The 26,946-nt window shown below is 33.9% G+C and overlaps 3 protein-coding genes across 5 annotated transcripts; 1 reads left to right on the top strand and 2 right to left on the bottom strand.

The window, feature by feature from the left end:
• The first annotated feature begins 1,246 nt into the window (after nt 1-1,246).
• Nucleotides 1,247-6,640, top strand: LOC136219558 (uncharacterized). 2 transcript variants are annotated; one of them, XM_066007003.1, is made up of 13 exons: nt 1,247-1,403; nt 1,496-1,557; nt 1,872-1,946; nt 2,035-2,116; nt 2,198-2,268; nt 2,446-2,547; nt 3,083-3,172; nt 3,649-3,723; nt 4,082-4,114; nt 4,810-4,887; nt 5,395-5,445; nt 5,641-5,780; nt 6,310-6,640. In XM_066007003.1, exons 1-13 carry the CDS (start codon nt 1,349-1,351, stop codon nt 6,329-6,331), a joined length of 936 nt encoding a protein of 311 aa, XP_065863075.1. In that variant the 5' UTR covers nt 1,247-1,348; the 3' UTR covers nt 6,332-6,640. The 2 variants fall into 2 exon arrangements, with proteins under 2 accessions (XP_065863075.1, XP_065863074.1); XM_066007002.1 differs by having other exon boundaries at nt 1,248-1,403; nt 1,493-1,557.
• Nucleotides 6,641-7,163: 523 nt separating this feature from the next.
• LOC136217385 (AP2-like ethylene-responsive transcription factor At1g16060) lies at nt 7,164-10,829 on the bottom strand. Its single transcript, XM_066003982.1, has 6 exons — nt 10,592-10,829; nt 10,418-10,426; nt 9,700-9,788; nt 9,554-9,627; nt 9,331-9,458; nt 7,164-7,755 (listed from the first exon to the last, which is right to left on the bottom strand). Exons 1-6 carry the CDS (start codon nt 10,827-10,829, stop codon nt 7,298-7,300), a joined length of 996 nt encoding a protein of 331 aa, XP_065860054.1. The 3' UTR covers nt 7,164-7,297.
• Nucleotides 10,830-13,529: 2,700 nt separating this feature from the next.
• Nucleotides 13,530-25,633, bottom strand: LOC136219557 (uncharacterized). Of its 2 annotated transcripts, none has more exons than XM_066007001.1 (4): nt 25,477-25,633; nt 25,152-25,358; nt 23,504-23,609; nt 13,530-14,066 (listed from the first exon to the last, which is right to left on the bottom strand). In XM_066007001.1, exons 3-4 carry the CDS (start codon nt 23,598-23,600, stop codon nt 13,840-13,842), a joined length of 324 nt encoding a protein of 107 aa, XP_065863073.1. In that variant the 5' UTR covers nt 23,601-23,609; nt 25,152-25,358; nt 25,477-25,633; the 3' UTR covers nt 13,530-13,839. The 2 variants fall into 2 exon arrangements, with proteins under 2 accessions (XP_065863073.1, XP_065863072.1); XM_066007000.1 differs by having other exon boundaries at nt 25,157-25,358.
• Nucleotides 25,634-26,946: the final 1,313 nt, after the last annotated feature.

The raw sequence follows: 26,946 nt of genomic DNA, 5'->3' as shown, positions 1-26,946 counted from the left end.
TGCAAATCACATTAGAGGTTATTCGATAACCCGTATAGAATATGTGATATTTATCCTTCAAGTATTATATGGTGTAAGAGTTTAAACTTATTGTTTCATAATTTTTTGTGAATTATACTACTTATAGACATTGTTTTTATTTATTTATTTATTTGAGTTGTTTCAATCATATGGTTGTAGAAATATTATTGTTTTCACTTAAAAGATATGTACAAAAATACATGTTTTTCCTATATTAAATCATTTTATCTTATTATATTTAGATAGTATAATATATATTTTAAGTACATTTATATAATTAATTTATTTATTAACAAATAAGAATATACAAAAGTACAAACCGATTAATTCCTGGTTTATTTTCGAGTACCGACTAATGTTTTTTACAACTTTACTAGCAAGTCACTATAAGCATGGGCTTAGGGTTTTTTTTTTTTTGTATTATGGGCCCGTTTGGTTTACCTATTGCTTGCTATTACTGTTTACTGTTGGAAAAATAAAAATTGTCTGTTTTTATAAAAAAAACCTAATTTTCATATATAAAAGACAAAGGCTCCATTTGGGAATTAGCTGTTAGCTGTTAGCTGATTTGACTAGCTGTTTATGTAGATCTGTTTGGTAAAAATTAGCTGATTGATAATAGCGGACGAATAAGGGCATTTTTTTTAATACATAAAAATATACATAAAATAATTAGGGTTAAAGAAGTCCATTAATTTTAATATTACAAAATGCTAATTGAAAAAGCTCCTAAAAGGAGCTTTTTCTAAATTAGCGTTTTCATCCCAAAACTCTCTCCCAAACCTCTCTCCACCAAACCTTTCTCCACCAAACACTCCAATCAGCGATTTCAGTGGTCAAACCGCTAAAGTTGGTCAAAACTGCTCTTTTTATCCCAAAACGCTGTTTACCAAACAGGGCCAAACAATAGTTCCATAATCCAATACCAAAAACTTTCATTTTTAATATGAACCGAGGAGAAAATAAAGTAAGCAAATGTCCTGCATCAATATTTTTATTTTCAAGCAGTATTTATTTTCTTTTTGAGCATAATTGTGACATTACTCTTTGGGTGAGCGACGTTTTCGCATTTGCTTGGTTTGTCACGTACTAAGCATTGCCTTCAGGTGACAACCAACTGTGTGGACTAAAAACGGCATCGTTTTGAAGGACTTGGTGTAGGTCGGATAGAACGCAGCCCATATGATCCAGTGGCCCAATAGGTCGAGACCAACATATACATACTTCTCTCTCACACTGTGTTCAAACGATCAGCTCTATCTGTTCTTCCCCCGTCCCGTCTCCAACCCATTATCTAGGTTTCTTCTTCCTGATTTCACCTGCAGCCATGGCTATGCAAACCGGAATGGGCGTTTCTAAGATCCTGATCTTGGCCGGTGCAGGTACAATCGCTCATCATCCATCATATAATTTCTGTTTTTAAACTTAGCTCGCTTTTCTAACCTGACTTCTTTTATTTGGGGATCCTTAGCAGGATACACTGGTACGATCTTGTTTAACAATGGCAAATTGTCTGATGTGATCGGTGAACTTCAGGTACTTCGGTGGTTGCTTTATTTAGTTAGTTTGTTCGGTACTTGTTATTCGATTCGTCGGTTTTTGGAATTTCAATTTTTTTAGCTAGATTGGGTCTTTTTTATATAACTAAAATAAAATTAGGTGTTCTTTTCGATGTTGATCATTGTTTCCAAGAAATTGCGAATGGTGGTTTAAATGGTCTAATGAGTGATGATTTACTTTTTCTTTCTTCTTCTTCATGATTGCTATGCTTAATTTCTGGTGTGAATTTTTCTATACTTCCTTGAACCGAACATAGGAAATAGTCTGAAGTTTGTTTCTTCTTTTTTCAGGCGCTGGTGAGGGGATTGGAAAAATCTGGGGAACATCCAGATGATTCTGACTACAGTGATGTCATTGCCCAACAGGTAACTGTGTTTGCGGTTAAACAAGTGAATGCTTTGCCTGGTTTTGCTATATCTTTGAGGTGCTTAGCTGCTTTGAAATTTCTTGCAGGTGAAGCGTTTGGCTATGGAGGTTCGGCAACTGGCCTCTGCACGACAAATAACTGTTCTCAATGGGGGTTCTGGTCAAATGGGTAAGCACTACTAAGAAATATTTAATTATTCTTTTTCTGTTATATATGCTGAATTCAATTTAATCCTTTTACCTGGTTTAGGAAACTTGAGCAATCTCATAGTCCCAGCTGCTGCTGTCGGGGCATTGGGTTATGGTTACATGTGGTGGAAGGTATCTAAAATACCAGCATTAGTCTTTCTTTGCCTAATGTTCAAAATATTTTCTCTTAGATGAACTTTTGGATTAAGAGCATGGATCATTATTTTTTGTTCTAGTTTCTTTTACATATAAGATCAAGTTAGCTGCTTTGAGGCGACTGAATCTTTATCTTTCACTTCCGATAACCAGGGCCTAAATTTCTCGGATCTTATGTATGTGACAAAGAAGAGCATGGCAAATGCTGTTTCAAACCTGACGAAACATCTGGAGCAAGTATCTGAGGCGCTATCTGTATGTCTCTTTAAGCCTTTCTCTCACTCACATATGTGTATTAATTTGATGAACCAACTTATAAAAAGAAAGAGAAGTTTATAAGTATCCTTTGTATAAATTTTGTTATCAGAAGAATAAAATGAGAACTGTTAGTTCTGCAATTTTATTCAGCAATACTGCTCAGCCTGGTTCTTCAATTGTCTCTTGATTTTTATTGATCCGTAATATGATAAATTAGCACATTGGATACGTAGATGTTATTAAAAATGCTTGGAATGATGCCTGCATATAATTTAATTGTGTAAGTGATTTATATACAAAAAGGAAATAAGATAAGATGCAACAGATTATCCAAATACAAATCCAGAGTAAAGATAAAATTTGTAACAATCCGATTTGAAACAGAAACTGTTATGCTCCCTTGTCAATTAATTCGATGTTTATATATTCATCACTGAAAATACATATTTAGGTATCATTTTCATAAATGTTATATGCACTAGTTTGGCATCTGATTACTTATTTCATTTATCTCTCTTTATTTTCTGGCCAGGCTGCAAAGGTGCATTTGACACAACGCATACAGCTTTTGGATGATAAAATGGACAGTCAAAAGGAGATCTCAAAGGCTATTCAAAATGATGTAAGATAACAACATGTATATCTATCAAATGATATTTAGACCATATATCAAAACCAATATAAATGCCTCAACTATGGTTGAAGTGATAGTAGTACTTAATGTCACTAAAAATGTGCAATAGTCAGTTTTTGTAGTTCATATAATGCTGAAAGATCACTGAAAATAAGACTGTGGAGCATAAATGGAAAATTTTGATTGCTATAGATTTTAAAATAATGGATTAGATTTGATGAAGGTTGATATTGGAGGAAGAAACTTTTGCACTTGAACAAATTGTTTGTGAAGTTAAACAAAATTTATTATTATTATTATACCAGTTTCAATGTAATTACAGTACAATTAAAGTAGAGGAATGCCAAATTTTATATCGTTCTCTGTTTCTATGCGCATAAAGCGTAATAGTAGATTATAGATACTAGGTAATTGGAATATTAATTTGTGCTATCATTCTAATGTTCTATAATCTTTTGAGACAGGTTAATGCTGCTTCAGAAAATCTATCACAAATAGGCTCTGAGCTTTGGCAGTTGCAATGTTTAGTTTCTGGTTTGGTAAGCATGATTTCATGATATTCGTCCAAATTAGTAGGAACTGATGGGGATCTTCTTGGCTTTCTACTGTTGATTATTGTTTAAATGTCTGTAATGTAATTTATCCCCTCTTCATGTCTTTTTTGGACAAAATGAATTCTTTTTATTGAAGGTTTCCACTTTATATTCTATGTATATTGAATGAATTTGGGAGACCATTAACTAGTCCTCTATAAAGGTTTTCATTTTTATTTTGTTTTGCTTTTTCTTACCAAAAATAGGGGTTTTCTGGTGATACTCTTTCCATTCTTGTAATCTGGTTTCTTCTATTTTCATTTTGTTCAACTTGTTGTAATTTGTAGCTTTCTTCGTATTGCAGGATGGAAAGATAGGTTCATTGGAGGAGAAGCAGGTAAAACAAAGCCCTATTGAACTTAATAGGAAGGATTATGTTTTCCCTATTACTTCTTTTTCCAGGCTTGTATTTGCCCAAATTATTCTGGTATTAGAAACATATGTGTTGGCTTAGTTCGGACAGGCCTGCTTTGTTTATTTTATTCCTTCTGCTTATATATATATATATATATATATATAATTTGGGAATGGGTTGAGTGGTTCTCGTATGATGGTTCAAGTTAGCTCACCCCGAATCATTTCAGGACTAAGGCTTTGTTGTTGTTGTTGTTGTTTATAGAGTCTCATATATAAATCGTTTTGATGCAATTAACTATTTATTCAGTATATTAACTGGGGCAGTTTTACTCAAGTGATCAACAAGTTTTCTCATGCTATAAAATTTCCAATTTGCTGTAATAACTAAGTCTGCATATGCCAGATAGTGAGCATTGGAACTCTCCTTTCTTGAGGGTGTATTCCTAGGTTGGAATTTGAGTAGAATTATATTGTGAAAAGTTCTTAAGATGGTCAAGCATTTTCTCTAAACAAATCAGTGTTGTAAAGTATGTGTAATCAGTTTTATTTTATCTGCGTGGTTGTTAAAAGAAATAGCACGTGGTGTCCATTTCTTGAAACTGCATTTGTAATTGGAGCTGTAATAATTTGATTTCCTGTTTGTATGTTAGTTAACTGATTCAACCATTCTTGCAGGATCTTGCAAATATGGGTGTGTTGTACCTGTGCAATTTTGTTGGAGGCAAGAATATGAAATTGCCCAAAACTCTGGAGGTTGGAAAAGTTATTATTTCATGTTTTTGGCTGTTCAAAATCTTTTTAATTGAGTAGTTTTTGCACTTGAATTTGAATCATTCTGAGAAGAAAAAGGAAGATGGTAACTCCTTTATTGGATGAACGCTTGTGTTAGCACCGGGGGCTGGGCTTTTCCAAATTCAATTCTGCCTAAGTAGAGAAGGAAGTAAGGGAAAGGATAAATTTTCAGTTTAAGCCTTCCCTTAAATACCTACAATACAATCTCATGAGATACCTTCTCTTTTATGATCCTTATCAAATAGTATACACAAGGAACTTTTTAGTTCTTCCTTAGCAGATTTAACTTTACTGCCTCTGGTTTTGCATGCTGGTATATCTCTCGTTCTGTTTTCCTGTGTTGAATTCCGGGAGGATTTAGTTTTCGTTGCTTCATGTTTCTTCTCTAGTCACCTCTTTTTGTTGAAGGCTAGTTATATTTTTGGATTTTGAATGTCGATACCAAAGTGTTCAAATTTTTTCTTGCAGGATGAGCTTAAAATTTCTGGGAGAACTCGTAGTGCACTTCCAAAGTTGACGGTATGTATTCTCTAATCTTGCTATCTCTTACCCACACCCAAACCCACATTGATTGCCATCTTGGTTCATTGAAATTGATACCCAACTTGTGGCATCGTTTTTAATCAGTCTATATTCTTGATGCTTAGATTGCAAGAAGTGTGGTGCCATTGTTATTATTGGTGGACTTGAGCCTGAATATTTCTTTGTTAGCAGGGTCTCAAGGATTTTGACAATTTGTTTCCAACCAACGGTGAACCAACAACAACCTCCGATATTATATTGCAAGATGGAATTAATAAGGTGGCGGACTCGCCATGTACTCCACAAATTAACCAACCTAGAACTCTGCTCAGGTTTGAAAACTAACTTGTCTAGATGGAAGTGGTAGAATAGATGTGCAGTTTGATTGCATATTTTTTGACAATAAGTTACTGTTAGTTTTTGTCAGGTCCTGTCCATGGCAATATTGATTCTATTTCATATGAAGGGTTGAGTGTTCCTTATTTAATTTAATTTAACGTAGTGTTCAATTATCTTCCTCTGTCTCATCGAAATAAAAGCCCCTGCCATATACTTATTCCCCCTCATGCTTTGCTTTCTGATCTGATGAAGTGAATGTTTCTGGTGTGCATTGAATTTCTTATTCCTTCTGAAAGGTGGCCTCTTAGTGCATCATTTAGAGCGCACTTCGGCACTTGTCTTGTCTTGTCATTTTTTTTTTATCTTTTTTTTTTTTTTTTGAGACGCTTCTTTCTAAATGCTTCACTGTGGACTTCCTTGCTGCGTATATTAGTTGTCCTTTGAAATATTATATGGTTAGTTATTGTCGATTATAATGTCAATATACTATGTTCCATGTTTTAAATGACATAATATTTGCAGGTATAGTTCAGCAAAGTGCTGATGCAACAATCTGAGTGAGATGGTTACCTAGCCGCCTTCATATTGCAACACGCTCGTTGAGTTGTTATGTAGTATACATTAAATGTACAAATAAGGGAAGTCTCGAGCACAAGGGAAAGTCTCGAGAACGCTATCAACAATCCATTCCTGGAAAATTCTTTTATGGTAGTTTCTATAGGTTAGGTTCAAATATCTCTCATTAAATGGTCCATGTTCAGATTTTAAGTTTCAAATGTAAATGTGCTTGGTGGACTTGCCACTTTTGATTAGTTGTAGATATCAAAATATTTAGTTGCGACTTTTTCTTCTCTGATCATGATTGTCAATCTTCTGCCCAAGGCTTATCTTGAGATTTCGGGTGTGTAGCAAATGAGAACTTTAATAAATAAATACAAATAAAAAGCAAAGTAGGCTAGTAAAAGAAAAATTGCTTGAAAAATGATATTTTTTTATTACACTTAACAATAGATTTAATAAAAACAACAAATTTAATATGAAAAAAACATTTTATTTTACTAAGTGTATGATATGCTTTAAAAGTAATATCTTTGTATCTTTTTCATAAAAATGAAATTTACTTTTGGGTCCCTCTTTCCTTGACTGTCCCTTGCATATTTTGAGATTTAATAAAAATGTTAGTTTTGGGTCTCTTTTGCTTTTGGCAGGTGTCCCTGCTTCTGCCGATAAATATTGAAGAAAATATAATTATCATATTTGTACTGTAAAATTGAACAAGCATACACGAGTAACATAAAGGTCTTTAAGACAAGCATGTGAATCTATCAAGATTGAGTAGAAGGTGTTGAATAATTCGGGTGGATCATCCTTGATAAGATCCGACCCAGTCCGGTCTGTTTATTTTATTATAAATGGAGAAGTGATTGAAAGAAAACATAATTCCTTTTATTCTATGTAAAAACAAAGAAGATGAATTCTTTTTCTAGCACTGCCATGCCTGGACTGGATGTTAAGTCCCAAAGTGAAAAGAAGTAGTTGAAGGATAAATGTAAGGAGTGAGTGTGAAATTAGTCTCTTGAACTTGCTTTTCTTTAGTGTCATTTTCTTGGTTGAAGTTGTTTTCCACAAGCTGTTTAAACATGGAGGACTTGAGCAGAAGGCTAAGTGCTGTTGTTGAAGAAGAAGAAGAAGAATTATTGGTGAAAGCAGGTGAGATTGAGTGAAATTGGTTGAAATTAGGGTCAACGGTGGAGGGAGTGGTGGAGTCTAGATTTAAAATGATTGGATCATGCAGTGATTTTGAATTTGAAGGAGGAAAATGAGGGTCAGGGTCAGGATCAGTTGGTGGTGGTGGTGGTGGTCTGAGCCATCTGATGTAAGTGCTCAAATCAAAGTTGGTTACAGCATTTATCCCTCTATACTCTATTGCTGCTATGTCATATGCCCGAGCTGCCTCCTCTTGGGTACCTTCATTCAATTATAATTATATATATAAGGATAAATAATTTAATTAATTAATTAAGGTGGATTTAACACGAATCTAGGCAACAGCTAAACTTGTTCAGTTCAGATCTGCGTTCAATGGGTCGAGTTTCGATAAGAAAAAATGAATTTAGAACTGGCCTCATCCAAGGGTGCTAACGTCTGTTTATATCTCGGAAATGTTTAGATTTTATAAAAATAGCACGGAGCCATCCATTAATATTAATTATTAAAAAATGAATATATATTGGCAAAGTAAAAAAGGAAATGAATGTGATTTGCAGTTAGGGCCGTAATCGAGCCGAGCCGAGTTCTGGTTTGCTCAAGTTCAGCTCTCTATAAAATTCATGAGCTCGAACCCGAGCCCTCAACTCATTCGAAAATAAACAAGCTCGAGTCGAGCTTCGAGTTTGTTTCGATCCCAAAAATCCTATTTGAACTTTGGTCCATTAAGAAAATTATCTAACAATGACTTGTTTGTGAGTAAATCGTTAATTATATTTATAAAGTTTGTTCGCAAATAACTCTTTAATTGTGTACATAAACAAACTCACAAGTAAAGTTTGTGAATAAATAAACAAGATGCTGACAACTAGTTCGTCCATTACTCATTTATTATGTTTGTGAACGAACTCATCTAATAGCAAATGAAATAATATTAAGTTTAGATATTTGTGAACTAACACAAAACTAAAATTTGTTCATAAATTTTCTAATTGAGCCTGCTTTGAGCCAAGCTTTGGCCTGCTCAAGCTCAGCTTGTTTACGAACCGAACCAATAAATCGTGCTCACGAGCAGTTCATTTACAAATTGAATCAAGTCGAGCCGAGCTTTTATCGAGCCAACCACCGAACCGCACTGGCTCATTTACGACCCTATTTGCGGTATTTGTAAATACATACATGTGGTTTCAAAGTTTGCAAATAAATGTTTGTGTTATGTTTTTTTTTACTAAACAAAGTTTCCGATGATAATCAATGACATTTTTATCTGTTATAAAAATTATATATACTTATTGACAAAACATATAACCCAAATCAAAGTATACAATGGTATAAAATGAATTTAAGCATCGATTTAATTTATAAACTATCCATTAGTAAAAAATCATAAAATAATCACCATATGATTTATCCTTTAAATTTAAGGAAGTTGTGCTTTAGAGGGAATGTGTTTTGTTGATATGTAAATGTAATTTTTTTTAAGATAAAAATGCATTTGATTGTAATAAGAATTTAGTAGTGTAATTGAAAATACTTTACAACACATACCATATAACTCTATTTGCAAACTTTAAACCACGGGGTTGCGTTTGTAAATTAAACAAATGAGAAGTGATTTCTTTTTTCCTTTATATTTTGTAGATAAAATTATTTAAATTGTAATTGGGATTTGATTTATCAACCCGATACGAACTCAATCCAAACCCATCTAAATAACAACCGATTGAACTAGGTCTGGACTAACATTTTTTTTTTTTCCTTGTAAAATGCTAGGCTCTGTTCGAATCCGATCCAACTTGAATCATGAACGTATCTAAATTTAACTAAGTAACTTACTGTAAGTACCCAAGTAGAGATACTTGTTCCCAAAAACTCTCCCAATCCTTGCTTCCCATCTTCCATTATGATGGTGCCTTGCTACTCCTCTATATCTAGATACACCTCTTGAGAAACCACTGCTTCTCCTGCAACATTATATATATATATATATATATTCTTCTTAAATAATTACTCAAAAGGAATTAATGATTGAATTAAGAAAATAGGCTATCTAGCCTACCTTCTAAGAGTGGCCAAGTACTCTTCTTTTGTCACATTTTGCATAATTTCAACTTCTTTCTCATACTCACAAACCTGTACACACAACAACCATTAATCAAACAAATATAACATTAAAGGCTACATACTTAAAATTAATTAAATTACCTGAAAGTTAGTGAAAGTAGAAGTTCCCCAGTACTTAAGAGCAGCTAAATCATATGCTCTAGCTGCAGATTCCTCTACATCATAGGCTCCTATAATTAAATTATGAATTATGTATATATATATATATATATGATCCAAGTAGAGCTGTAAATGAGCCGAGCGGCTCAGTATTCGTCTCGATAAAAGCTCGACCGTGTTCGGCTTGATTTATAAACGAGCCTAGTTTGAGCACCGCGAAGCTAGACTTGAAAGCTCGCGAGCATGTACGCTCGATTATAGATTCATGAACAAGCTCATGTTCAATCTCGATTACATTGTTCATGAAAACGCTTGGTTCGATTATTATTTAATAATAATATTTGTAAAAGGGAAATGTAAAACAACTTAGTTTATGTAAAATTTAGTTTTATAGACTTCAAAACTATATAGTTTTGTGTTAAAGAAATTTTAAAGCAATATAATTAATGAGTTGATCGCAATCGAAAATGAATTAATGAGCTGCTCGTGAACGAGCTTGTTAACAACTTTGCGAACAGCTCCTGAGCATCTCATGAATAGAATATTGAGCTTGAGCTCGAACTCGAACTCAGACTCATCAATTTTCTGAAGACCCAAACTTGAGCAGGCCAAAGCTCGACTCGGCTCGATTCTGAGTCAATTACAGTCATCAATCCATGTAGAGTAAATATTACCAAAGGATTGATAAATTAATGCTTACCAAGATACACTGCTCCATTTATGTCCAAAAAATCCAAGCACATGACCAACAAAATCAAACCCATTAACCAAAAAATGAAGAAAAAGTTATGAATGAATGCAGAGACACCGAAACAAAACACAGAAACGCTACTAAAAAGAGTGTCCGTGCAACGTAGATTAAGAAGAAATAAACCTTGTTTTCCCTTCTTCCTTTGAGTAGGATTCCAAGAGGCTTTATCCCATAAATGAGCTTCATATCTTCCAGTCCATCTATGTTTGCTAACTCCTCGAAATCTGGAGCTTCTTTTAACAGTTGTAGCTGCACTTTTATCATCAATTTCTGATTGTTTCTCATCATCATTTGAATTTGAGTTCAATCTTCTCCTTCTCTTAATACATTTACCCTTCTCCATTCTATCTCCTTCAGGCATATTTACTTTACTTGTCATTTTTCTTTTTAATTACTGCAAATTATTATTTAATTAACTTAATCTTGATCAAATGCAGCCATTGCATGTGTTAAGTACTTATAAACATTAAAACATGTATGTATGTGTCCTTTCATTGTAATTTGTTTTCTGATGATCTGTCGATGCTAACAATAGCATTTGAAACAACTTCTTCTTAAGTGAGTATATATATAGTATATTTCACAACATTAAGTATATATCCAATTTGCTACAAATCTTTGGTTTCATCAACATAATTGTGAATTATTTTCTCTATTTATGAATGAATGAATTATATATTAATCGAGGAAATTGAAGTGATATCACATCAAACGAAGGAGCTGAAAGTAGACCAATGAGCAGATATATGCAAAAAGCATAATCGTTAAAGACACGTGTCCCAATCACAATAATACACTCCTAATGAGAAGCCTTATGCTAAAAGCATAATCACTGAGGAGTGAACTTGAAACATACACTCCTAATCCTCAGAATACCTCGTAACTTACGGAAAGGGGAGAGATGTGCAAAAGTGCATAGACACGTGTGTCAATCAAGTATTGTCATGTGGAAACCTACCTAGCTGTAGGGTACCTTCACTTATCTCTATAAATACGCAATCACTCTTAAGTATCAGAGAACAGACGTCGTACTCCCGACCCTCTCTGATAGTTTGTTGATCTTATCTCAGGTGTACTAAAAGTCGTCTACCAAGCCTACGTCCCAGATTGAGAGACATCATGAAGTTTCTTATTAGTTTAGTTAATTACACAAAATAGAACTTGAATGAACAAGGGACCCCATTTCGGTGTGGCATTCGCGTGGTCCACGTCATGCGAATGCACTCATAACCCGTGTTGCTTTGACTTCACCCCTACACATGAGAATCTTTCCTCTAATAATTAGTTAAAGACTAGTAAAAGTTCTTTATTTATAAACTAGTGGAAAATCTCATTTCTCTCATCCCTTCAAAACCATTTCAAGTGGTTAACTTTGAGTTTCAATCGCTTGTCTGTTTTGAGCTTATCATATACCGTTAAAAAGATCCCATGACATAATACGTTAACGTATTTCAAATTATTCTAAACTCCATTTATCCATTATATATTTAAACCTCAAATTATTCTAAAATCTCATTTATCCATTATAGTCTTTTAACACAAAGTCATTTTCATGGAACTTTTATTTTTCATTTAAATTTCTTTAATAGTTTGACATATATTGAAAATTTTAAAAAAATCTTTATTCCTTTATTTATTATCTATAAAAAGGAATAAGATAATTAAATAAAAAAATGTCAAAATATATTCAACCTTTAAGGTTTTAAGAATTAAACCCCTATCTATAATTTTTATAGAAATTGAGTTATTCACTGACGTTAGCTAATGGAACAATTAGTGAGGACTCAATAGATATGAAAATTAAAATTCAGAGGTTTAATTTAGAAAAATAAATGATGAGAGGTTCAATTTTTAAAATTATGAAAGTTTAAAGGCTTGATTATGGATTTAGCCTTTTTAGTTTTATCAGTCATGCTGTAATTTTTAACTATTAATTAAAAAATTAATGGTTAAAATTTAATTGTTAAATTTTAGAAATTAAATATCCAAATATTAAAAATAAAATCTCAACAGTTAATTTTATAATTAATAATTGAAATAAATATGACCTTTAAAATTGAAAAGGATTTTGGGAGAATCCAAATCTAAATGAATAAGGGTAATTTCTTTTTTATTTGTTTTAAAATAGTATTTAACCTGCAACTTTTTAACACAAAAGTCATTTTGTTGTTTACTGAAAATATACTGTAGTAATATGAACATACATGGAGCAATAATTAAATAATTAGAAAAGAAATGTATAAAATAAAGTTAGGGAGAAGGTGGAAGTGGACAAAATAAAACTTGGCATATCCGAAAAAAACAGATAAAAAAGTTGTCAGGTGTGAAAAGTGATGAAAAAAGAAACCTGGTATACGGAAACAGGACAAAACAATGTAAATCGTCCACATTACTTGTTCTTGGGTTCCTTCGCCAAGTTTATGTTAATTTTACTCCATAAAAATACTTTTTGTTTTTTGTAGTTAAAAGCTATGGAATTTGTTTCTCTTGACGATTTTCGCTATGACCTCACCTCATCTTTTCACACATACATACTACTTTCGCTATCATTTTCCACATTTGGACTTCAAATCAATGAAGATAATCTATCTTAATCTTCTTTTAATCATTAAACATTCAACTTGGTTAACACAAGAAAAGGTTTTACTAATACTTAAATGCTACTAATATATATATATATATATGAATAAATTTAACTACATTAATTCGTAAACTATAATCAAAATCTATTTTATCCTCCTATAATTTCTTCACACTTTTTCTTTTTATGTTTTGTCCTTGACTCTTTCATTACATAGGAGGGTGATATATGACCATAATTTATTATGATATAGATACAAAGAATAAATGTAGTTAAAATTATTCAAATCAATACTCCGTTAAGTTTTTGATGGATTTTTATCAAATCGAAATATAATATTAAAATAGTACTACGTTCAAGAATTTTTAGACAAAAAAATAATTGAAACTCTAGACCATATTGCATTGGGAATCTGTCCATGTATATTAGAGTACAAGCTGACTATAAACGAAAACGAACCAACGAAAAAAACAAACTAGCTAAACGAAAACGAACATCTTTATTGGTAAAAGCTGACTATAAATGATTTGAAAATTTTCAAATTCAAATTATACAACAATCAAAAATCAGAGAACCTAATTATCAAATTGTAGCTGATTCTAGCAATAAAAATGTAGAATTATATATTTAAAGAACCAAATAAAAACAACATTGATCATGGGCTAGTTAAGGATCATAATGCAGCTACTAAGAATCAATAAATTAGGAAATAGTGGCACTTGTAGCATCAAATAACAATTGATGGAGGCTCAGAGTCAGGAATGAATATATACATACAGTCCTCAACTGCTTACTCTTCCTTCTTTAGAGCTTGTGATGAATCCTCAGTTTTACCTATAAGCTGACTTACACTAGCTTTGGCCTCTGAAAGAAATTTGGGATCTGGCTCGGGCTCACGTTTATCGGAAGGCTCCTTCATTGCCAGGTAAATGTAAAAGGCAATAACTATATTCACTGATATCACAGCTAGGAATCCACTGAATAGAGTCAATGACTGAGGAGATAGATGTGTTATACCTGTAAGTTCCAAATGGGAAATGGAATGCACTTTATCAACTCAAATCTAAATATGAAATCCGCATCAGGAGCAACTTATTCAGAGATAATGACGCTATTTGACCAAAATGATCATACTGAAATTTCATATAGTAAACAAGTTATACACAAAAGGAAACCAAGCAATAATTTCAACAACAAATTTTCTCCATCATTTTGACAAGCAATATATAGGACTTGTTTGTCATGGGCAACCATACCCCAGCTAATAAAATAATGATTCGTATCTTTGCTATATGATTCTAATCTCCATTCACACAACTTAATCCTTCAGCTCGAAAATCCAACACGCGAACACATAAGAAAAAGCTACGAAACTTTAGGTCTGAAAACCAGAATTCCCCAAGTGTTGCATAATTTTAGCAACACTTAAAGACGGTTGGGACCAGATTCCCACCGGAGATGTGTATCCAGCATAATGGCAAAAGGTAATCGTCTTAAGACATGAGCATCCATAGAATTGATTTGCATCTCATAACTCATTCGACCAAAAATCCCCCATTATAAGGTGGTTTGGCCATGTAAGACGAAGAGCGCTTGATGCGCCGGTTAGGAGAACTGAAGAGTGGCAAAGGGATGTAGTGGTGAGGGGTAGGAGAAGACCTAAACAAACTTGGAGGAGGATGATCGAGAGTGATATGAGTTTATTGGGGATTGAGGAAAATATGGTAGTGGATAGGACAGAGTGGAGGGAGAGAATTTGTGTCGCTGACACGACTTGATTTCACGGTTTTATATGATGATTCATGTTAGCCCACCCGAATCATTTCGGGACTAAGGCTTTGTTGTTGTATAAGTTACATATGTGGTTATAAACAATTAACTTTTAAAAAGTTAAGTGGTAGTTATCTAACCCTTTTTTTCTTCCTGGAAGTTGCATCTGAGTTGAAATTAGTGAAAGAGAGCAAGAAGTTTTATTCAAGAAGGGTTTTAATGCTAAGAGATCACTGGTATACAACAAAACCATGTGTTATAAATTAGCAAGAAATTTTGTTGGAAGGGAAGGAAGTCTCAGAAACACGGGGAGCTATAACCAGATCATAAACACAGATTTTTAAGAATATGCTTATGCCATCTTTACTAGAGGAATTTCTCGGCTTAATTGAGATATCCATTTCTTCCTTGCAGAATAAAAGCAGCTCAAATCATATAACACTTTTGCAGATGTGAAGAAGCAAAAGTATTACTAGCTCAAATAAGAAAACGAAAGGACTATATCCATGAATCAGTCACGAAAGTGCTAATTTTTGTTCCAGAATTCAATCCAGTAGGGGAACACTTGGTACAAATAGTTAAATGCATGTGATGTTCAAAGAAAATATGACTATCAAGAATAACAACAACCACAGTATCTATCCAGCAAAGCGAAAAGACTCCTTCAACTCCGTGGAAGTTGCAAGATAAAGGCCTCTGTTTTATTCAATCAAATCCTACATCTTACTATTTGTTACAAATCATGTGAATACACTGGAAACACATGGGATACCATATAGACTAAAACTATATGAATATATTTCATTCAAGGAGAATACACACATATATATACACATTAAGGATACTACCTAGACAGCTACAGCCCATACCTAGACAGACCCATACCATGCTTACACTATTGATGAGTTGAATTGGCATCTCATGTGATTTTTAGCAAGTTGTGGTTTTCTTTCTTTCAAGATCAAGCTCACTCAGCTCTCTGTAATCAGGAGAAGAGATCATTACCACTCCCTCTCTCATCATATCTTTAAGCTTATCATTGAGAAAGTTCATTCTTAATAGTTAACCCTTGCCTATACGGCATTGCTTCATTTTGATGTATACTATAACACTGCTGTTAGAATGGTACAGTTAGAATCGATTCCATGGGATTCCTAGGCGTATCTATGGTATGACTCGAAATCATACATGACCAGCGATTCATGTTAACATGCACAAAAAAAAAAAAAGATTATGGAGCGAAACTCGAATTTGGCCAAATTAAAAAGGAATTAAAGAGGATTAGGAGACTATTGGAATTTGAAACAAATTCATGGTCTAAAATTCTATTACTTTGCAAGCAAGTCAATTTATTGTGATAAAAAAACCTAAATCATTATGAGACCCTTCCGCCACCTCTCTTCTTTCTTTCAAAAATAAAATTTCTTCCAACTCTCCATTACACAAATCGGAAAACAATAGACTAATATCTATCATCAACTTGAAGAGAAATTCAATATTATCATCGTCAATTGAAAAAGACACTCAATTGAGGTTAGTTAATTTTCAAATTGAACACTTTCTTTTTAGTAGAAATTAAAATTATTATTGTTTACAAATTACAATAGATATTTAGAATTTTTTCAATTTCGTTGAACAAATATGCCTCCTAAAAAAGCAATACCAAAGAGTGATCCTACTTGGGATCATTGTACTATCGTTAAGGAGAATAATAGAATGCATTTGAAGTATAAACATTGTGCACTTGAATATTGGAGAGGGATTAATAGAATAAAACATCATTTAGCGGATGATCATGATAATGTTTCTCCTTGCACAACATGTCGTGAAGATGTAAGAAAAATTTGCATTGAACTTTTGGAAAAATGTGGAACACAAAAGTTTTTAACAATAACGGATGATTCTCAAGTAATTGGAGACCAAAATAGTGAGTATTGGTGGAAAATGGAAAAATGGTATGGATCCATTTGTGACTGAAGCTATGAAGCACGGACTCTTCCCCGGGGTCGCCGTGGCCGAGTCGGATTCGCCGGACTCGGGGACACGGCGGGACACGGGGGGGACTCGGATCGGGACTCGGCTGGGGTAAAAAAAGTTAAAGATTAGGGTTTTTTTTAAATTTTTTATAAAATTTAAGGATCAATTATACAATTTACCAACAAAACCTAAATTATAATCTCACCTGTGTATGTATCGCACGAATTAAATTAGGTCTTCTCTCCTTCCTTGCGCAAATCGCGATTCCATCTCCTGCAAATAACGATTCCATCTCCTTCCTGCGCAAATCAACATCACGATTTCGTTTTTGTTTGGAGAATAATCAGAAACAATTTCTTCTCTCCTGGGTTCTTCCTTCTCATGCACTGCGATTCTTCTCCTGGGTTCTTCTCTAGGGATTCTGATTTCCTTTTTCTTTTGGGATAAACAGAAACCATTCCTTCTCCTGGGTGGGATATTCGGATTTCATACTTCTTTTGGGGTTCTTCATCTCCCTTCCCTTCCAATTTCATACTTCTTTACTCACTCATGGCTTCTTCTTCATCTGCCAGCACTACAAATTCTGCCAGTGTTTCTTCTTCTGCTACAATGGTGAAAAATACTTCAAAATCTGCTGACTCTCCATTGTGGAATCATGTTAGTGATTGATAGACTTCTTGACAAAAGAGGAGGAAATGTGAAGTTTGAATGTAAGTATTGTGTCAAGCAATTTACTGGTTCCTTATCCAGAATCAAAGCTCATTTGTTGAAGATTAAAGGACAAGGGATTCAAGCTTGTACTGCAATAAACAAAGACAGTTATCTTCAAGTGCAAAAAGAGGTGGGAGAAGAAGCAGCAGCAAAGGCCCAAGCAAAACCACATCCATTCTCACTTCCTACTTCTCGAAGTAGTGGTTCGTTTACGAGCGCCATTGGTGGTACTGTAGGAACTGGCTCCTTTAGGATGGAAGGACTGAAACCATTTGATCAACGGAAAAGGAAGGCATCAATTACGAATCATTTGGAGAAGCTAGCAAATAACGAACGAATTGAGCAACTACATAGTGAAATTGCAAGAATGTTTTATTCTGTCGGGCTGTCTTTTCATCTTGCTAGGAACCCATACTTTGTGAGTTCGTATACATTGGCTACAAATCAAAATATAATTGGATATTTGCATACAATATGTTGAGGACTACATTGTTGCAAAAAGAAAGAGCAGTTATTGAAAGGCAGTTGATGCCAACTAAAAGTAAATGGGTGGAGAATGGTTTGAGCTTGGTTAGTGATGGATGAACGGATCCTCAAAGAAGGCCAATTATCAACTTCATGGCTACATCAGAGAGTGGACCTATGTTTTTGAAAGCTGTGAATTGCGAAGGTGAGTATAAAGATAAATATTTCATTGCTAATTTGATTAAAGAGCAAATTAGGGTAGTAGGTGAATCAAATGTTGTTCAAGTGATAACAGATAATGCACCAGTATGTAGAGTTGCAGGGTTGTTGGTGGAAAATGAATTTCCACATATTTATTGGACACCTTGTGTAGTCCACACTCTTAATTTGGCATTGAAAGAAATTTGTGCAGCAAAGGATACTAATGTTGAAACTTATAGTGAATGCAATTGGATTACTGAAGTTGCTAGTGATGCATTTGGAATGAAGAATTTCATTGCTAATCATAGCTTGAGTAATGTCATTTACAATGAATCTTCCAATTTAAAGATGTTGTCAATTGCACCTACACGTTTTGCTTCTGTAGTTGTGATGCTTAGAAGAATGTTGTCTATCAAACAAGGGCTTACACTTGTAGTTATTAGTGATAAATGGGATAGTTTCAAGGATGAAGATAAGGAGAAAGCTGCTTTTTTCAAGTCAAGGGTAGTTGATGATGTTTGGTGGGACAAAATTAGATACATTGTTGATTTCACTGAACCTATTTATGAAATGTTAAGGATTGCAGACACAGACAAACCATGTCTTCACTTGATCTATGATATGTGGGACACAATGATTGAAAAGATAAAGATTGTTATCTTTAGACATGAGCACAAAGACATTTCTGCTGATGATTCTACATTTTACAATGCGATTCACGAAATTTTAGTGTGTCGTTGGAACAAAAGCAACACCCCACTTCATTGCTTGGCACACTCCTTGAATCCTAAGTTAGTCTCTTACTTCGACATAAATAATTTATTTATAGTTCATCCATTTAGAAATTTAATTTAATCGTTAACATTTGTAGGTATTATACTGATGATTGGCTCAAAAATGGTGTTGGACGTGTAGCTCCTCATAATGATGTGGAGATTTCTACTGAAAGAAACAAGTGTTTTAGACGCTATTTTCCAAATGGGGATGATCGTAGAAACATTTTAATTGAATATGCTAAGTTTTCATCTAAGCGTTTGGTGATTTTGATTCCATTAATGATAGGGGTGAAATGGATCCATCTTATTGGCGGCTCTCCTATGGAGCCGGCATCCTCTTCTTGTTGTGAAAGAAATTGGAGTACCTACTCTTTTATCAATTCAATGAGAAGAAACAAAATCACTCCTAAACGTGCGGAGGATCTAGTGTTTGTCCACACTAACTTGCGGAAGACACCACAATATGAGAAAGGAGAGACAAGAATATGGGATATTGGTGGAGATGCCTTTGAGTCATCGGATGGTGCGGGAATCCTTGAGATTGCTGATCTATCTCTTGATGAACCGGAATTGGAGTCGATGGTGTTTGTAGATGAAGAAGATGATGAAAATGAAATGCTTGAAGATTAAGTACTTTGGTTTGATTTGATTTGTAGTAGAGATTGTTTTTGTGATGAATTAATAACTTATCTTATTATGGATGTTTTTTTTTTATGGATTAGAGAATGATTTATTTGTGATTTATCAAGTTTTTTATATATTTTTATATATAATATAAATATAATTAATTATATAAAATTTGCTGTGTCCCCACCGCACCCGTGTCTCATATTTTCTAAAAATGTCGTTTGTCGTGTCCGCACCCGTGTCCATGCTTCATAGGACTGAAGGGAAAGGGAAACAATTATCTACGAATGCAATAATGAAAAATAGAGAACTTGCTATTCGAAGTACTTGTAGATTTTTGTATGGTAATTCGTTGCCTTTTAATTTGGTGAAAAGTCCAATGTTTGTTGTATGTTTGAAAAAGTTGGTGAATATGAAAGATGATTGAAACCTCATTCTTATTATGAAGCAAGAGTTAATCTTTTTGAAAAAAAGAAGTTGAGAATGTGAACTTGATGCTTGACAAATACAAAAAAGAATGGAAAAGAACCAGATGCACTTTGATGTCTAATGGGTTGACAGATAGGAAGAATCGATCTCTTACAAATTTTATTGTGAATAGTCCAGGTGGCACTTTTTTAATCATATCAATTGACAGCTCAAATGTTATTAAGGATGCACAAAAGTTATTTGACTCAATGATGGATGAAATAGGAGAAGAAAATGTAGTTCAACTGGTAACAGATAGTGCTTCAGCTTATGTAGCAATCGGTGAGTTGTTGATGAGGAAAAGGAAAAAGTTGTTTTGGTCTCATTGTGCAGCATTTTGAATTAACAATATCTTGGAAGATATAGGTGACTTTCCTATCTTCAAAGATAGGATTAAAAAGGCCAAAGAAGCATGCATTTACATCTATCGACCTGCTTGGATTCTAAGTTTATTTAGACAGTTTTCGAGTAAAATAGAGTTGAAAAGAGTTGGGGTAACAAGATTTGCTACCTCATTTCTCACATTGAGTAGTTTTTCAGACAACACGATTCATCTTAGAGCTATGTTTGCATCAAAAGAATGGGCAAAGAATGATAGAAACTTTAATGATGACAAAAGGAAATATCAACGAATTTGGGATGTTATTGTTAAGAGGTGGGATTTGAAACTTCAGAAGTCATTAAAGTTTTTCTGAATTTGCTCATTTGTTCTATCCGTGGGTTTATATATATAACTCATTGCTGGTTTTGCATCTCCATCCACGAGTCTTAAGTCTTAGAACTTTAACAAGTGGACTCACACACTTCATACAATACTTGATTGATTTCCAAAAATTATCATCAAAAACTAATGAGGGAGGAATTCGGTTATATACTTAAGGTAAAGGAAAGCATGAGGTAGGCAATTTTGGATCTAGTCCTTCTGCAATTTGTAGGGCTCTACTTTTAATATGGAGGGAAGAATGTTCTTTCTGGGGGTTTTGCTAATCTTTGTAACTTTCCTTTCTCTATTTCGAATAATAATACTCATCTTTTTTCACTACTTTTATTTTCTCTGCTTGATGAGAGGATTATGGAAATTAACTTGCTTAGTTTCTATCATTCTTTGCCCATTCTTTTGATGCAAACATAACTCTAAGAGGAATCTTGTTTTATGAAAAACTACCCAATGTAAGATATGACGTAGCAAATCTTGTTACCCCAGCTCTCTTCGACTCTCATTGTTACCTTCTTTTTTCAAAAAGGTAACTCTTGCTTCAGCTCTCTCCAGCTCTCTTCGACAAATGTAAACGCGTGCTTTTTTGGCCTTTTTAATTGTATTTTTGAAGATAGGAAAGTCACATAACATCCAAGATATTGTTAATGTAATATGCCGCACAAGGAGACCAAAACAACTTTTTCCTTTTTCTGGCTGCTACATAAGCTGAAGTTCTATCTGTCACCACTTGAACTACATTTTCTTCTCATATTTCATCCAGCATGGAGTCAACGAGTCAAGTAACTCAAATAACTTTTGTGCATCCTTAATACCATTTGAGATGTTAATTGATTTGATAAAGAAAGTACCACTTGGACTATTCACCAAGAAATTTGCAAGAGATCAATTCTTCTTATATGTCCATCCATCCATATCAAAGTGAATCCAGTTATTTTCCATTCTTTGTTGTATTTCTCAAGTATCAAGTTCACATTCTCAACTTCTTTTTTCAAAAAGGTAACTCTTGCTTCATAATAAGGAGGTTTCAATCCTCAGTATTCACGAACTTTTTCAAGCATAGCAACAAACAATGGACTTTTCACCAAATTAAAAGGTAGCTAATTACCATAAAAAATCTACAAATGCTTTGAATAACAAGTTCTATATTTCTCATTATTGCATTCATATTGTTTCCCTTTCCCTTTAGTCACAAAGGCATCCATACCAGTCTCCCGTTCCCACCAATACTTTCACTATTTTGGTCTCCAATTACTTGAGAATCATCATGTATTGTTAAAGACTTTTGCATTCTACATTTTTCCAAAAGTTCAATGCAAATTTTTCTTACATCTTCAGGACATGTAGTACAAGGAGAAACATTATCATGATCACCCGCTAAATGATGTTTCATTCTATTAATCCCTCCACAATATTCAAATGCACAATATTTGCACTTTCAAATGCATCTATTATTCTACTCAACTCGAGTACAATGAATCCAAGTAGGATATCTCTTTGATATTGCTTTATTAAGAGGCATACCTATTTCAAAGAAATTGGAAAAAAAAGATTCTAAATATCTATTGTAATTTGTAAACAAGAATAATTTTCATTTCAACTAAAAAGAAAGAGCAAACGAAGTGTTCAATTCGAAATTAACTAATCTCAATTGAGTGTCTTTTTCAATTGATGATGATAATATATGTTGACTATTGAGACTTGATTGCTCTTCAAGTTGATGTTAGATCTTAGTCTAATGTTTTCCGATTGTATTTTTGAAAGAAAGAAGAGTGTCTGATAATGATTTAGGTTCTTTTATCACAATAAATTGACTTGCTTGCAAAGTAATAGAATTTGTAGAGATTAGTTTAGAATAGGAACTTGTTTTATTATTTTTTAATTTCAAAATTGGTTTTATTGTTTCCTATTGGTTCCAAAGTCCAATAGTCTCCTAGTTTTCTTAAATTCCTATTTAATTTGGCCAGATTCGATTTTGATTCTGTAAAAAATAAAAAATTATGCATGTTATTCACGTATGATTTTGAGTCATACCATAGATACGCCTCAGAATTCCATGGAATCGACTCGAATAGTAAGAGTCACGATTCGGATCGTGACTCGTATGATTCTAACAATAGTGGATATGACACCATGCTAAAGAGCTTGCAGCAGTTCAAGTAGTGAGTTTCATACTAGTTCAATTTCCTTTGATCTTTCAACAAATTTCAGAATAGTAATGCCCACAAACTCTGTTAAAAAAAGTTGAGTCTTCTATCTAGGGAAAATAGGTCATTACTAAATTCCTAAATACATTGAAGTCTGTAGAAGAGCTCACCCCGGACAACTAAGAGAAATTGCAACCACAGTGTTGCTTGCCTAAAGGAAAAAGAGAGGAGAAAAAATAAAAGCAGATTAAACATCAAACAGAAGAGAATGTTCTCCGGAACAATTTTCCCCTACCTACTGAAGGGTTGGGATTTAATGCATTTTTTTATCATCAATCCAGAATATAATAAAAGTTATACAGAAGTTTGTAGGAATACTATTATATATCACATAATACAGTAACATCTTACTTTTCTAATTGTGATCAAATATAAACATTAATTTGAAAATGCAACAATAAACATAGAAGTTCCGGGTAGGAAGCATAGACAACTTTCACCAATGAAACTAACATCTTAAAACCATTTGTGAGGGACATTAAGTAATCTTGAAGATGAAACCATATATCCTAAAAATTTAAGAAAACACAATCTTACCAGGGAACAAGTCATTGTGAAAAGCATAAAGGATTGCAATAGGAGCCATCCACATAAACATTGAGGTGATGAAGAACTTCGTTATGACTGAAGCCATTGCCACCTCCTATATGAGAGAAATAAATGGAGAAGCCAACATTGTTAGATAACAGAGAGGATATATGATACAATTTGAAATGGACTCTATCAAATTAAATTTGGAAGTGGATTGAAAACCGAAGTTTCCATTTCTTGAAATTAAATGGAATTTACAATTCTTCTATAAGGCAGCCTTAAACAAGTTCGAGCTTTCAGATCGATTTCCTAACTCTGGTTTGGAAAGAGGTTCGAGTCCTCTTCAAGGCAGAATATTGAGGTATTTACCAGCATTCGAATGGGACAGTCATCCGAAATGGAAAAAAAAAAACAAAGGCCTTTGCCTTTAACAAAAGAACTTCCCCCATATTGCTATCAATATCTTCATGTCACCTTTGGATTATATTGTCGAGATTCAAGCCAGGGCTCGCGGATCGAGATCTTCCAATTTACCAAATTATTCAAGATCGAAAGCAGTGCCTGAGTTAGGTTATGTCTTCTAGTCAAAGGAAGTAAGCCAATCGCCCTAGTATAACATAAAATGCTTGACAAAAGATCTTCACCTTTGAGAGCTGTACTGGGGCCTCACCTCTGCACCAATGGAAGCTATTATTATTAATATTGGCTGCTGGCCGCACTAAATACATCATTATCAGTGAGATTCCTCCATAACCCAAGCTACTATCTTTTAAACTATTCCCGAACAAGATGATCCATCCATCTGAGTTGAATTTGATCCAACCTTATAAAGCATTTGGCCGGATATCTCTCTGTTTCTGGGCGGACTGTCCCCGACCCGGAGGGTGGCTCTTCACTTGGTGTTCACTATTCTAGGGTCTTTAGCTAAGGACAGCGACTTAGCGCCAATAAGAGCTAGAGCACCGCTACAATTAGCAGGGACTGGGGATCCAATCTAAATCCAATAGTTTACTGACTTGCTTGGGTCATCTAAGAGGTAAGGAAAGGAAGCAATTCCAGGTCACAGATCACATTTCCCGGGCAGTGGATGTTATCCCTGGTCTCGCTTGATTTAGAATAAGAATCTTTATCCTCAGCAGATTATGTCCCCCTCATTCAACTATGGGAATTTCTTCTGGTTCCCTACTATTTTTCCTACAGCTCAGGGCAATTAAAATTCACTTCTACGGGCAGAAATCCATAAAGTAGCTGTTAGAACCTAACCTTATTTTGACTTCTAGGGTTTGCTGGTTCTAAAACCTGTCTCCCCTCGAAACGGACAATATACAGGATGGATAGAAGTTGTGATACTCTCTGAAAAAAGTAGTTCCATGAGTGCTTTTTCCCCACCCCGACCTTGTCTAGTGTAGGGTATAATGCATGCTATGAAAGGAAAAGCCTAACTTTTTTAGCCGTAAAAAGCCTCATTACCATAAAATGCAATCAAAATAAGAAGCTTAGCATATATTCTATATGAATCGCTAAAATATAAATTCAAAGAAATTGAAAAGGTAGAAATCTAAAGGAATTGAAATATAAATCCAACAGACAACATAAATTCTCAATTGTAGAAAACCCTAATTTTTTTTTACAAAAATGCAATTACTGAAATTACCTAACCTGAATGGCTGAAGATGTAGATGATGAGTGATGAACAAGAGATGGGGCTAGTTGTGAATCGAAATTGGGAGTGACTGAAGTGGCCTGTGAATGATGGGACTTGGGCTAAGCTTCGCGACAGCTACTGGGAAGAGGAGTGAAGGATGAAAGACGATGCGAAGTGGTCTGAACTCAGGGCAGAATCGAGAGACAGATTCTGTGTCTGTACCACAAGAATTAGCAGATAAATCACCATAAATAAGCAGTAAATCACCATTAATCACCACAAATCAAAGCAGCAAATCACCATATCATTTAATTAGGAATGAATTTCGACAAACCTGTGAAGTCGATGCAGTCGGAGGCGCTGGGTGGGTGGGAAGGAGGCGGAGGTCCTGGCGGTGGATGGGTGGGAAGGAAGGAGGCGGGATGCGATTGATTTTGGGGGAGAAAGAAAGAGACAGTAATACCAATTTAATTTTAGGGTTCTGTAACCATTTTTTGTTTTTTTTTAATTACATTTTTAGACAAAAAAAAAGAAAAAAAAAACAATAAATATAAATTAAAAAAAATACAAAAAGTTTGAAAACCCGGGGTCAATCCGGGTCCCGAGTTTATCCCAGGTCTCTCCGGTTTGTTGAGGATTCAACAAACCGGAGTGGCTCGGACCGGTTTTTTTTACCAATTCTCGGTTCGATTGGACGGTCCGGTCCGAGCCTGATAATATTGGTCTGTAGAGAGAGTAATTAATTAAAGTTAGGGAAAATTACGAAACTAGGTCAAATGGGAGGCCCATTTATATATTTAACCCATTTACTCAACCTACTACTTATCTAGACTGATTTTGTGTGACTTTCCCATAATACCCCTAACCTTCCCACTTCCCACCACAACGCGAACGGCCGCTCCCCCTATCTCCTTGTTTACGCAAAAAGTTGGCTCCTCCATTAATGTAAGTGAAATAAAACCTAAACTTTCTGAAAAGGTGAATAAAACTTTAGATCTTTTAACTGTATTACATAAAAAAGGAAAATTCTAATGGCAGAACAAGAACATAGTGTAATAACATTTCTTAAGAATCACGCCCAAGAAATTATTGAAAAAGAACGATACAAGTATGAACCGCTAAAAAATAGAAAACATAAAGAAAATGATGTAAAAACATCCAATATAGACATAAGCACCGAAGTAGAATATCTTCAATTAAAGGTAGAAAAACAAAATCAAGAATTAAAAGACCTGCAAAAAGAAAATATTAAATTAGTCATAAATTCTAATACAGAATGGGTAGACAAATATAAAAAATATAAGCATAAGTTTAAAAACACTAAAAAAGAATTAAAGGAAACCAAATTAGAATTAAAACACACAAAATCAGAATTAATCCACATTAAAGACGAATTAAAAGAATTAAAGGAAGAAGTAAACGTCTTAAGAACAATGGTGAAAAAAGTGAAAGGAAAAAATAGTCACATTAGTAATAGTAGTAGTGATAGTTCAGATAGTTCAGATAATCAAAATGAAGGTGAAACTACACTAAACATTATTGGATACATAGAAGAAGAAAATAAGGATGAAACAAAATTAATAGAAGAAAATAACGAGATAATAAAAGCATTAGAACAAATGAAAAATATTAATGCAATTATAGAAGAAGAACCAGGAAGTGATATAGAAAATACCGAATACACTAGGTATGAGGAATCAGATATAGGATCAGAAAATATAGTAAACGAAGATGCAGATAATTATCCAGAAGAAGAAATGATAGACCCCAATTTAGACGTAGTAACTAAAAGAGTACCTACGAT

The sequence above is a fragment of the Euphorbia lathyris genome, chromosome 2 (genome assembly GCF_963576675.1).
Source record: "Euphorbia lathyris chromosome 2, ddEupLath1.1, whole genome shotgun sequence".
Lineage (NCBI taxonomy): Eukaryota > Viridiplantae > Streptophyta > Magnoliopsida > Malpighiales > Euphorbiaceae > Euphorbia > Euphorbia lathyris.
The sequence above is the reverse complement of the archived record's forward strand: the minus strand, read 5'-3'. Positions and strand labels throughout refer to the sequence as shown.